The sequence below is a fragment of the Geotrypetes seraphini genome, chromosome 2 (genome assembly GCF_902459505.1).
Source record: "Geotrypetes seraphini chromosome 2, aGeoSer1.1, whole genome shotgun sequence".
In the NCBI taxonomy this organism is placed as follows: Eukaryota; Metazoa; Chordata; class Amphibia; order Gymnophiona; family Dermophiidae; genus Geotrypetes; species Geotrypetes seraphini.
In genome coordinates, this window is record NC_047085.1 from 420,875,243 (window position 1) to 420,888,917 (window position 13,675).

General features: G+C 39.8%; 1 protein-coding gene across 6 annotated transcripts in view; it reads left to right on the forward strand.

The window, feature by feature from the left end:
* The first annotated feature begins 380 nt into the window (after positions 1 to 380).
* Positions 381 to 13,675, forward strand: part of FAM133B (family with sequence similarity 133 member B) — an 89,046-nt gene continuing 75,751 nt past the window's right edge. For all 6 annotated transcript variants that reach the window (XR_004538129.1, XM_033931134.1, XM_033931137.1 and 3 more), the window contains exons 1-2: positions 381 to 558; positions 1,283 to 1,380. Coding sequence is in view for 5 of the 6 variants with exons in the window: in XM_033931134.1 (XP_033787025.1) it covers positions 535 to 558; positions 1,283 to 1,380 (122 nt within the window). In the remaining variant the exon portion in view is untranslated. The remainder of the gene's footprint in view (positions 559 to 1,282; positions 1,381 to 13,675) is intronic.

A 13,675-nucleotide genomic window follows, 5' to 3' on the forward strand; every position in this document is an offset into this window, starting at 1 on the left:
TATAAGTATCTTCAATAAGTACTTTGAATCATCTTTTACTTTACTATGGTGCAATGATAGATTCTGTAAGAAGCTCTTTAGGGGCTCGTCCCCACATCGAGTTTTTTCATCCATCTTGGATTCTGAGCACCACTCGAATTTGAAATGTATTTGAAGCATTATTGTTTGGCACTTTAGATATGTAGCATCTTGCTGTACCTTTCTGTCAGTGGTGTAGTAAGGGGGGGAGGTCCGACCCTTGAATTCTCACTTATTATTTCTTCTGCTCTTCCCAACCGTCCGATATGTGCTGTAGGAGGCGCCGGTGGCTCTGTTTGTGGATGACTGTGTGGCGCAGCGCTGCGACCCCGGGACTGCAGGTGGCGCTGCAGGGTGGCGGGCCGTGAGCCTGTGCGATCCGGCGCTAAGCTTGTCCCGGACCCGTGTAGTACGCGCGCGCGCGCGCGGTAGGAGCGGAGGAGGAGGAGGAGGCGGTGGTACCGCAGCCGTTGCTTCTGGCCCGTTTTGGTCTCCGTTCTTTCCGTTAAGAGCAACATGGGCAAGAGAGACAATCGTGTGGTGAGTGTCGGCAGCGTCCCCGGACTCCTAAGCGGGGGTTCGCTCGGCCACTGTAATGCTCCCATGAGCCTTGGGATGGACGTTGGATCAGTTCTAATCATCCTTCGGGGTGGAGGAAGGGGTTGGTGCTACTGCAGCCCATTGCCCTGTGTCTGGAAGGTTGCTGTGCTGCTGTGACCTTCAGAGCTTGAGTAGCAGTGGGCTTTCATCAGTGACAGAAAAACACAGATGAATAGAAAGTTTCATTTGTGGAACTGCTCAATTTTACTAAATTCTGATTTTCTCTTTTTTTTTTTTTTGAGGGGGGGGTTTGCAGAGGGGGAGAGAGAGCCTTTATTATCTGGTGGGAATGCTAACCCACTCTTTATAAAAAGAAGAGCATGTATTAATTTAATACTGCCTTTTTCTAATTGACAGGCCCCTTTACAGCACTAAAACATCCAATGAAGTTTAAGAAAAGAGCTACAGTTTTTTGGACAAAAAAGATACATTCTCATATAAGTTATTTCTTAAAAAGTTAACTAGAAGAAGAAGGGCTGGGATGGATTTCCAAGTCTTAAGATCAGCCTGAATCCATACTCTTCTACTTCTGACTGAGAGGATGTACAGTCAAGGGTGTCTCATGCATATTCATTAGGGATATCTTGAAAACCCACTGGCTGGAGGTGGTCCCCTATGATAGGTGTAAGAACCACTGTTATAAGATCTTTTTTTTGCATTTCAGGCTTACATGAATCCCATAGCCATGGCTCGTGCACGGGGTCCACCTTCATCAGGGGGACCAACTATCCAGGACTACCTGAACAGACCAAGGCCTACATGGTAAGTTCTGGGTAATTCTTGGTATTTGTACCAGTCTGCAGAGGTGACTTCTCCCATATAGATTCTGTTTTGTAGTCTTTGCTTTCTTATTTTTGTTTGCTGAGAAGAATGTGATTTTATCCAGCAACATTATTCCATTACAAGCACCTGAGCAACAAAAGTCTCTAAAAGTTTGATACTTCCCTTGCTTGCCTCTCGTGTGTATAAATGGTAGATTTCTTTGCCTATAGTCCTCTTCTTTGAATATGGAATCTGTGTTTGTTTAATTTGCACTACTTTCATTTTTCCTCCACTCATTCCTAGTCTTATTGTTGTTAGGATATGTGAGCTCATGTTATCTCCAGCAATTAAAGCACATAAAATACTAGTTTTTATTATATGTGACCTTACTAAATGTAGATGCCCATTAAACTTCTATAATGTCCCTCTAGACTGGCAGAGCTGAGTTTTGCACTCCTATCAGCAGTTGGAGACTGAGAACCACCAAGTTTCAAGTAAGCCTTTAAGTGAGATGTGCAGTCCCATGGAAACCAATCTGTTCTCGGTCTCAGCAAATGGTAGGAGTGGTAAGCCTATGTGTTTCCTTTGTCTCTGTCTTCCTTTTGGTGTCTCCTGGGGTCGAAGTGGAGGGCCACTGTAAATTTTGGATTTTCAGAAGACAAGGCTAGACAGAGCCCTTGCCATGTTTTCCCTTAAAATTCAGATTGCAGTCTTGGTGTGTGTTTGGCGTCCAATTAAAAGCAAGTTCTTAACCTCTCATCAGGATGTGGCTTGCTTCCTTTGAGGAGTGAAGCTTTTTTTTTAAATCTTCCCCTGCATCCTTCTGTTCCCCCTTGGGATCTTAACTTGGTTTTTTGATGGCCTTGGTGTCTGTGCCCTTTGAGCTGGTGTCCAAAGGATCTTATTTTGAAAGCGATGTTTCTTGTGGCCATGTCTTTGTTGTGGAGAATTTCCAAACTGCAGTCTTTTGTTTTTCAAAGATAAGATGGAGCTTGGACTAGTTCCCTCCTTTCTTCTCTAGGTGGTGTCAGTGTTTCATGTAATCCACCAGAAAAAGTGACACAAGGTCCCCACGAAGATACAAAATACAGACCAAACAAGTGGGAATAGGCGAGATGCTTCTAGATGGAATCTTTCTTGACAGAGAATCATTGCTATTCTCAAAAATGTAAATCTCGCTACCCTCTTTATAATCACTAATTCTTATTATATTTTCCTTCCTTATATTAAAGTTCCTGTAAACCATGCCGAGCTCAATCTTTATAGAGATGATGCGGTATATAAACTTAAGGTTTAGTTTAGATTCAAAAAGATTCATCGCTGCAAGCGTTTTGGTACAAAGAAATACCATCTTCAGGAATTTACAAATAATCAAACAATTTGTTTTGGTGATTTTTTTTTTCACTGCTATGAATCTCCCTATGGTATAGTATCTGGTTAAATGGTGACGAGCATTCTCGCATCACATATTTATGAAACATTGTTTTTAATACTCCAGTGAGCATGCGCTAAGTTTCATTTTCAACACGTTTTGTTGCTAGTTGCTAGTGTGGCTCCTTCCATACAGTGAATAATTGCATTTTTATTTAACCTTGCTGATTCTTGTCCTACTTGCATAGTGGGTTTTGCAATATCCACAAGCTCCGCTAATCTTCTTAAAACAATGTCTAAATATATTCTTGTCATGGACAAAGGTAGAAACATACTCTCTCTTTCTAATGACTTTCACTTTTCTTTTTTTTTTTTTTTGCAGTACAACAGCCAAGAAATGTTTTGTTTTAGTAACTTGCCTCTTTTGTTGGTTTTGTACATATTGCTTATGAATTCTTCTTCACTTCTCCTTTCTTTTTGCCTTGGTTTGCTCCTCTTACTGTCTCTGGCTTTTCATCAAGTGTTTAATCTGAATATCTGTGTTTCGTGTTTCTATTGTTAGTGCATCATGATTCATTGATTTTTGTCTAATTGATTCATGAAATGTCCAACTTGAATGCCTGTATTTTATGTTTTTTATTAACGCTACATGAATCATTGACTCTTATTTGTTTTCTTTTTTTATATGATAGCAAACTTTAAAAAAAAAAATGGGTCTGCGAATCGATGTTCTGTTTGCACATGTGAAGGTATTGATCACCTCTGAGCAAGTATTGATTTATTTTTAGGTATTTATGTTTTATATTTTTATCTGTTTTTAGAGTTTATTATAGTTTCTATGTGTTTTTATATGTAAATAGATTGTTTGATTTATTTGTATACTCCTGAAGAAGGTACTTTGTATCGAAACACCTGCAGCGTTAAGTCTTTAAATGATTCCCTGTCAATAAAGATCACATTTGGAAGTATCTTGTTGGATTTCCACTTGTTTGGTCTGTATAGTGTTTCATGTAAACCAATCAGTGTCCCTGCCAGTGCTAAGAGCTTAGGGGGCTTGGAGCAGCAGCAGTGTCTGCACTGCTTGGATGTTTTGGAGAGTGCTTTGGAGATATTGCAAAATTTTACCAGTTGGAGCGTTTGTTCATTCTCGTTGGTGGTCATAGGAAGGGTGAAGTGGCTTTCAAGGCCACAATTGCAAAGTGGATTAAAGAGACAATGGCTTTGACTTATTTGCTCAAAGGCAAGCTGGTCTTTTCATTCCAGAAGGCTCATTCTGTTAGGGCTCAGGTGATGGGGCGGGACACACTTTGGTTTCTCAGATAGATGTTTGCAAGGCAGCAATGTAGTAGTTGCTGCATTCCTTTACTTGTCATTACTGTCTGGATATGTAGGTTCAACAGGATGGGAATCTGTAGGCAGGGCTTTGATGGTAACTGCTTTAGTACTTCCCATCTGTGCTGGTCTAGAGAGACGCTATTAAAGAAGAAATTGGGTCTTTACATGCTAATTTTCTTTCCTTTGATCCTTCTAGACCAGTGTTTCCCAACTTCTTCAAGCCAAGTACTCCCTAAGCCTAACAAATACCAACCGAGTACCCCCGCCTAAGCTACGCCCCAGACTCCACCCCCATAATAATAGTACTAATTGTAATGCAATTTCTTCCATCCATTTTTCATATGCGCACACAATATAATCTTATTAATACATAATGGTAACCACAAAAATAAAAAAACACAAAGCACACTGTACGCAGAGAAAATGTTTTGTTTTTTTTATAAATCTTTATTCATTTTCTTATGTTACAACAAGTGTTCCAAATAAACTCATTAGAAACTTAAGAACATAAGAAGTTGCCTCCGCTGGGTCAGACCAGAGGTCCATCGCGCCCAGCGGTCCGCTCCCGCGGCGGCCCAACAGGTCTATGACCTGTGAAGTGGTTCCTGACCATTTATATAACCTACCTCTGCTTCTATCTGTACCCCTCAATCCCCTTATCCTTCAGGAACTTATCCAAACCTTCCTTGAACCCCCGTACTGTGCTCTGGCCTATCACAACCTCCGGAAGCGCGTTCCATGTGTCCACCACTCTCTAGGTAAAAAAGAACTTCCTAGCATTTGTCCTAAACCTGTCCCCTTTCAATTTCTCCGAGTGACCCCTAGTACTTGTGGTTCCCCACAGTCTGAAGAATCTGTCCCTGTCTACCTTCTCTATGCCCTTCAGGATTTTGAAGGTTTCTATCATGTCTCCTCTAAGTCTCCTCTTCTCTAGGGAGAAAAGCCCCAGCATTTTCAACCTGTCAGTGTATGAAAAGTTTTCCATACCTTTTATCAATTTAGTCGCTCTTCTCTGGACCCCCTCAAGTACTGCCATGTCTTTCTTGAGGTACGGCGACCTCAATATATATACACTTGAATATATACACTTGAATATACAGTGGTGCCTCACACAACGAACTTAATTGGTTCCAGGAGCAAGTTTGTTATGCGAAACGTTCGTTATGTGAAACGCGTTTTCCCATAAGAATACATGTAAAAAAAAATAATTCGTTCTGCAGCATAAAATATGCTAAGATGACATAAAAAAAGATAAATTTTTGGTTATTATTTTTATTTAGATACATCTAAAAACATAATTGTTTTTTAAAACAACACACATTTTTTAAATTTAAAGACAGACTAAGTAGAGTCTAATTTTACAGTGAGAGAGGGCAGAGTCTCAGCGGCAAAAACTGGGACTTAACTGTTCATTTTTTTTTTTCTACCGTGTTTCCCCGATGATAAGGCAGGGCCATCAAATAAGACAGCCCCCCCTTTTTAGAAAAAAAAATGTAAAATAAGGCACCCCCCCGCAAATAAGCCACCCACCGATACCTGCGCTTACCCGAATCGGGTGGTACGGTGGGTGACTCCGTGTGGTCCCTGGCACCCCCGACACGATCGGGGCAAGAGGGAGCTCAAGCCCTCTTGCCCCCCCGACTCCCCGACACGATCGGGGCAAGAGGGAGCCCAAGCCCTCTTGCCCCCCGCCTCCCCGACACGATCGGGGCAAGAGGGAGCCCAAGCCCTCTTGCCCCCCCGACTCCCCGACACGATCGGGGCAAGAGGGAGCCCAAGCCCTCTTGCCCCCCCCCCGACTCCCCGACACGATCGGGGCAAGAGGGAGCCCAAGCCCTCTTGCCCCCCGACTCCCCGACACGATCGGGGCAAGAGGGAGCCCAAGCCCTCTTGCCCCCCCGACTCCCCGACACGATCGGGGCAAGAGGGAGCCCAAGCCCTCTTGCCCCCCCGACTCCCCGACACGATCGGGGCAAGAGGGAGCCCAAGCCCTCTTGCCCCGCCGATTCCCCAACTCCCCGACAATATCGGGCCAGGAGGGAGCCCAAGTCCTCCTGGCCACGGCGACCCACTAACCCCACCCTGCACTACATTACGGGCAGGAGGGATCCCAGGCCCTCCTGCCCTCGACGCAAACCCCCCCTCCCCCCAACGACCGCCCCCCCCAAGAACCTCCGACCGCCCCCCCAGCCGACCCGCGACCCCCCTGGCCGACCCCCACGACACCCCCAACCCCCTTCCCCGTACCTTTCTGTAGTTGGCCGGACAGACGGGAGCCAAACCCGCCTGTCCGGCAGGCAGCCAACGACGGAATGAGGCCGGATTGGCCCATCCGTCCCAAAGCTCCGCCTGGTGGGGCCTAAGGCGCCTGGGCCAATCAGAATGGGCCCGGGAGCCTTAGGTCCCTCCTGGGGGCAGGGCCTGAGGCACATGGTCGGGTTGGGCCCATGTGCCTCAGGCCCCGCCCCCAGGAGGGACCTAAGGCTCCCGGGCCTATTCTGATTGGCCCAGGCGCCTTAGGCCCCACCAGTAGGCGGAGCTTTGGGACGGATGGGCCAATCCGGCCTCATTCCGTCGTTGGCTGCCTGCCGGACAGGCGGGTTTGGCTCCCGTCTGTCCGGCCAACTACAGAAAGGTACGGGGAAGGGGGTTGGGGGTGTCGTGGGGGTCGGCCAGGGGGGTCGCGGGTCGGCTGGGTGGCGGTCGGAGGTTCTTGGGGGGGGGCGGTCGTTGGGGGGAGGGGGGGTTTGCGTCGAGGGCAGGAGGGCCTGGGATCCCTCCTGCCCGTAATGTAGTGCAGGGTGGGGTTAGGGGGTCGCCGTGGCCAGGAGGACTTGGGCTCCCTCCTGGCCCGATCGTGTCGGGGAGTCGGGGGGGCAAGAGGGCTTGGGCTCCCTCTTGCCCCGATCGTGTCGGGGAGTCGGGGGGGCAAGAGGGCTTGAGCTCCCTCTTGCCCCGATCGTGTCGGGGAGTCGGGGGGGCAAGAGGGCTTGGGCTCCCTCTTGCCCCGATCGTGTCGGGGAGTCGGGGGGGCAAGAGGGCTTGGGCTCCCTCTTGCCCCGATCGTGTCGGGGAGTCGGGGGGGCAAGAGGGCTTGGGCTCCCTCTTGCCCCGATCGTGTCGGGGAGTCGGGGGGGGGCAAGAGGGAGCCAGGCGGAGAGAGGGCAGTTAAGCGCAGTGCCTGCGCGGAAGGATGCAGCTCGGGCGACTTCGTTGTGTGAAACGAAGTTCGTTGTACGAATCAAGACATAAAGTTCGTTGTGCGCAGCGTTCGCTGTGCGAGGCGTCCGTTATGCGAGGCACCACTGTATACACTTGATTAACTCATATATTAACATCAAATTTAACATTTCTTTAGAAAATTAATATTATATAAAGTTATAATATTATGCAAGAAATCTAAATTTATATAATTCTTATTGAATATAATAATCCGTCACCCCTCCCTCCCAATCAATAATACATAAAATCAATTTTATTGTAAATTCATTCATATAGTATGTAATAATCAGAAATAAAATCCCACCCCATTCCCCTCTATTCAAATATCTTATCATGGGAAAAGTTAATCATTCATTACAGAAATCTGTTAACGGTCCCCAGACTTTTTGAAATTTACTCACATAGCCTTTTTGTGTTGCAATGGTGAGTTCCATTTTGTATATATGGCATACAGAATTCCACCAGAAATTGTAGTTTAAACATGTCATGTTTTTTCCAATTATATGTTATTTGCTGTATTGCTATTCCAGTTAAAATAAACAGTAATTTGTTGTTGCTTGCCGAAATTTGACTTCTTGCTCTCATAGTTGTGCCAAATAAAATAGTATCATATGTTAAGGCTACCGGATTTTCTAACATCCTATTGATTTGAGGCCAAATTGACTTCCAGAATGTTAAGATGAATGGACAATAAAATAAAAGGTGGTCTAATGTTCCGACTTCAACGTGACAGTGCCAGCATCTATTAGACCTGGAACTATCTATCTTTTGTAAACGAACAGGGGTCCAAAAAGCTCTATGCAATATAAAAAACCAAGTTTGTCTCATGGATGCTGACACTGTACATTTTAACCTCCAAGACCAAAGTCGTGGCCATTGAGATGCAGTAATTTGGTGCTTTATCTCAATGCTCCAAATGTCTCTAAGACCATTTTTTGGTTTTTTATTTATAAATCCAGATATTAATTTATACCATTGTGCGGCTTTATGATCTGTTGAATCCATCTGGAAACATAAGAATTCCAAACTATGATAATTAGTAAGATTTTTCCATTCAGGGAACCCTGCCTGAATGGATTGCTTCAATTGCAACCATCTAAAATATTGTGACTTATTAAGATCAAATTTATGTTGCAATTGTGAAAACTCCAGCAACTTACCATTTTGTATTACATCATCCAAAATACAAATACCTGCTATCATCCAATGTTTCCAGATGATTTTAAAACCGCCAACCTTGATCTTGGGGTTTAACCAAATTGTTTGTGTTGTTGATTTACTTATTGGAATAGGAGTTAGATTACTTATATATCTTAGAGTTTTCCAAGTATCCATAAATATTTTATGCTCTTTATATAACCTTGGCATTTTGATACTAATTACATGACTAAGACGCAAGGGAAACATAAGTCTCCACTCTAACCAGAACCAGTCTGGAATATTATCAGTGGGTTCTGGGAGGATCCAATACATACCTTGACGTAAAATATAGGCTTGATGGTACCTATAAAAATTGGGAAAATTTACCCCGCCCTTCACAATTGGTCTTTGTAACGACACTAAAGCAATTCTGGGGTTTTTTCCAAGCAAAATAAATTTTGTCAATATCCTATTTAACTTTTTATAAAAAGATTCATGAAAGAAAACTGGTATCATCCCCATTTGGTAACAAACTACAGGCAAAATCATCATTTTAACAGTTTGTACTCTTCCCCACCAAGATAAATGCAAAGGATTCCATTGCTCACACATTTCTGTCACCTTTTGTAATATTTTTTTTTCATTACTTTTCATTATTTCATCCACTGTTTTTGTAATCCAAATTCCCAGATATTAAATAGCCTCCTCCTTCCAAACAAAAGAGAATGCATCAAATAATCCTTTTGTACAGTGTACATTTAATGGAAGAACTTCTGATTTATTCCAATTTATCTTATATCCTGAGAACTTTCCAAATTTCTCAATCAACTCAAGTAAATGTGGAATGGTAGATTCTGGATTCCTCAAATATAATAGTAAATCATCTGCATATGCAGATACTTTATATTCTCTATCTGAATGTGGTATACCTTGTATTTCCTTTACTTGTTGGATAGCTAATATTAAGGGTTCTAAAACAATATCAAACAGTAAAGGAGATAAGGGACAACCTTGTCTAACTCCCCTCTGTAAATTAAATTTTTCTGAAAAAGTATTATTAATATATAATCTAGCAGAAGGGGAGCTATACAATGTTTGTATTATTTGTATGAATCCAGGACCTATACCAAACCATTCCAGTGCCTGATACATAAAGGTCCATTCTACTCTATCAAAAGCCTTTTCTGCATCTAATCTAAAGAAACAGCAAAAGTAGGCTCATTCATTTTTTTTGTTAAGTATAACTTATGGAATGCCAATCTGGTATTATGAGATGAATGTCTTTGAGCAACGAATCCTGTTTGATGCATACCTATAATATGAGGGAGAGCTTTAGCCAATCTTAATGCTAATATTTTTGCTAGTATTTTACCATCTACATTTATTAAAGATATTGGTCTATAGTTTGAAATCAAAGTGGGATCTTTATTTGGCTTTGGCAAAACAATAGTTAAAGATTCTGCTATAGTGCCTTTAATAGAACCTTTATTAAGTTGGTATTGATATAGATTTAATAAATAGGGTAATAGAAAATTTTGAAATGTTTTATAGAATTCTATTGTATATCCATCACCACCTGGAGCGGATCCAACTCTAAGGGATTTCAAAGCTGTTCCTAATTCTTTTAGTGATATTGGTTCTTCCAAACTTCGTTTTACATGTTCAGGAACTTTTGGACCCTTTAACATTTTCAAAAATTCTAAACCATCTTTTTCTTTATCTAAATAAGTCTCGGAAGAATAAAGAGATCTATAAAACCTTAGGAATTGTTTTAAAATAGGCTTGATATGTGTTAATGTTTCACCATTTTCATCTTTAATGGCAATTATTTTTGGTTTCCTTTTTTTCGCTTTAAGATAATTTGCCAATATTCTTCCCGCCTTATTTGAGTTACCATAATAGAAAGCTTGTTGAGAAAATATATCTTTTCTGATCAATTTTGATGACATCTCATTATATTTCCCTTTAAGTTTTAACAATTCTTGTTGAGTAGAATATTCCCATTTTTCTATAAGTTTTAATTCTAAAATTTTAATCTCTTTTTCTAAATTTAAAAATTCTTTTTTAATTTGTTTTTTAAGATAAGCCGAATAAGAAATTATTTGTCCTCTTATTGATGCCTTAAAAGCATCCCATAATATTTCTCTAGAGATTTCATCTTTATCATTCAATTGAAAATAATCATTCATTTTTATTTGAAGATTTTCAAATATTTTGGATCAGCAAGCAAGGTATTATCAAACTTCCAGATTGGTCTATTGGTATTTTGATCTGTAATCTTAATTTCAATCCAGACCCCACCATGATCAGATAAAATTATTGGATCAATGGCAGCTTTTGACACCTGATGTGCCAAATTATTTGAAATAAAAATATAATCTATTCTTGAAAAAGAATTATGAACATGAGAACAGAAAGAAAATTCCCGTCCATCAAAATGAAGTATTCGCCAAATATCTATCAAATCGCAAGATTGTATCAAATTATCTAGTCCCATAGATTTCATATATCTACTTGGGTTTTTATCCAATAGAGGATCCATAACAGCATTAAAATCCCCAGCTACTATTAAATTTGAAGTAGCCAGTGGTAATATCAGTTGTTGAAGAGTCTTAAAAAATTCATTTTGGTTCGAATTAGGGGCGTATATATTAAACAACGTCATGGTAGTATTTCCCATGTTCATTTCCACATTTACCCATCTTCCATGAATATCTGATGCTTTTAATTTAAATGAAGCAGAGCATTTTTTATTTACTAGAATAGCAACACCCGCTTTTTTCCCTATTGCTGGTGAATAAAAACAATGTTTGACCCAACCTCCTTCCAACTTGTTCGATTCAATATTTGAGAGGTGGGTCTCTTGTATAAAGTATATATCCGCATCTTGCCTTTTTAAAAATAACAAAGCTTTTTTCCTTTTTATTATATGATTTAGACCATTAACATTCAAAGATAGAATCTTAATATCCATTTAAATTGTTAAAATATATTTTTTCCAAATATGAACAATGAATATTTGTTTTTATTAACTTATCCCAGTGTATTAAATGTTTTATAATGTCCCCATCCCTACCCTCACCCATCCCTTTATTAAATATTACCCTCCCTTCCTCCCCCTTATATATACGAAAACTTGGATACGCAGATTGAGGTTAGGTATAAATAACTCCCACAAGCTATTTCTTGATTTAACTATAATTACTACAATTATTTTTCCCTTCTATTAAACCTAAATATAAAATCTCAGGATCTATATCAGTATTGTATAGGATTTGTAAGGGAATTTTATCTATATTTATTTATTTATAATTTGTTTTCTATCTTTAATATTGTATAAGTCCTTGCATCTAGATGAGTTAAGATTTATAAATATTGTTTTATTTATTTATTTATATTTATATATGAATATATGAATCATAAATATAGGAGAAATCTTAAGAAGAAAACCAAGAATGCCATCAAATCAAAATAATAACATTACTATTATCCTGAAATATTAATTAATTATCTGTGTAGTATAAAATTGCATGAGTGATAAGATGCAAAGTTGTAATGTTTATCTACGATAAGGCAAGATAAATAGGTTTGCAGTACTCGTAGCTGAAAACTAATAATGCCATCATATCAAATTAATAACATTGCTATCATCTTGAAATATCAATTTGAGAGAAACATCTTTCACTTTAGTATTATATTGTTTAAAGTGAATAATTTTAAGTTTACACATTGCCAGAAGACGGGAACTTGAGCATCTATATGATTTCAGTTGTCATGTCTTATCGATGTTTGGTTAGATTAATGTCTTATTTGATGTCTTGTTTTTATTTTGTGGATTAGTTCCAGATTAAATGTTGTTTGGTGTCAAGAACAACTCTTGTCATTATTCGACCCTCTTACGTAGTTCTGTTCCAATGCATCAAGGCTCATGGATATGCTTAATTTCTCTTCGTGATCTTGTTAAAAATATTCTTAAGTTAATCCACTGCATTGTAACAGGATCTTTCCTATCTTGTATCAGTGTTGTGTATCTATGCCAGTTTGTAAAAGGCTAAATTGTGTTTACGTTGAGAGGCTAAGTTATAAAGAAGTATATATATTTCCTCGATCATTTGAAACGCATATCTATCCGGAAGTACATCCTCCAACAGGAAATCTTTCAATTCAGCCAATCACATTTAGTTTTCATTTTTGACTTTATATTCGTTGTTATGATTGAAGTAGTTTCCTCTTTTTCCGTAAGTAACGCCCCTTGCGTTTCTTTAGCCAATCAGCAATTATGTTAATTCAATGTCTATGAGCTATAATCAGGGCTCTGCGTCAGGATCTTAAACGGAATTCCTCTAGTTCCACGATGCCTCATGTAAGTCTGTTTTTATTATAAATTCCAGAATCTTATTATGAAGATTAGATAAGAATTATGTCTTTAAGCTGGCATGAATATGATGTTCTCTTCTTGCTTCTTATTAAGAACGTTGCATGTATTTCAAATTATAGTTCCATCCACGTGCAATTTTATCCGTTGTTTTAGAAGTTTTGAGATTTGAGTTTTAACTGAAAAATTCCTGTTTATCTTATTATCTAAAGTCAAAAGTTATAATTATGTAGATAATAAAATTTGATAAGATCTTTTTAGATGTACTTAAGAAGACATTGGTTGTTCATGTTGCTCAATAAATTCCTGTAGTTTTTTGGGGTCCGAGAAGTTTTGAGTAGTATTATTAATTGTAATTTTCATTACTGCCGGATATAATAGTCCATATCTAGCCCCCATGGATCTTAATTGGGGTCTCATGTCTAGAAATTGTTTTCTTTTCAATGCCGTTTCTCTTGCAAAGTCAGGGACAATGTGTATTTTTGCATCCTGACATTTGAGGTTTTTATTTTCTTTGGCTAATTGGCAAATTTCTACTGCTTGTTGATGTCTCAGGAGTTTAAAAATTTCTTGGGCCCATTTGTGAATTTTTTCTTTGGATTGGAATCCGGTGTGCTCTTTCGATTTCTAATGCAGTTTTAAATTTCAATGGGAGCACTTTAGGCAAAAACTGTTCCAAGAATGTAATAGGGTCATTTCTTTCTACTCCTTCCGGCATCCCGATAATTCTTAAATTATTTCTTCGTTCACGATTCCTGCTGTCTTCAAGATCTCTTTTCATTTCTGTGACCTCTTTCCATATTGTTTTATTGTGTCTCATTTCCATATTTATTTGTTCAGAGTTTTCCTCCA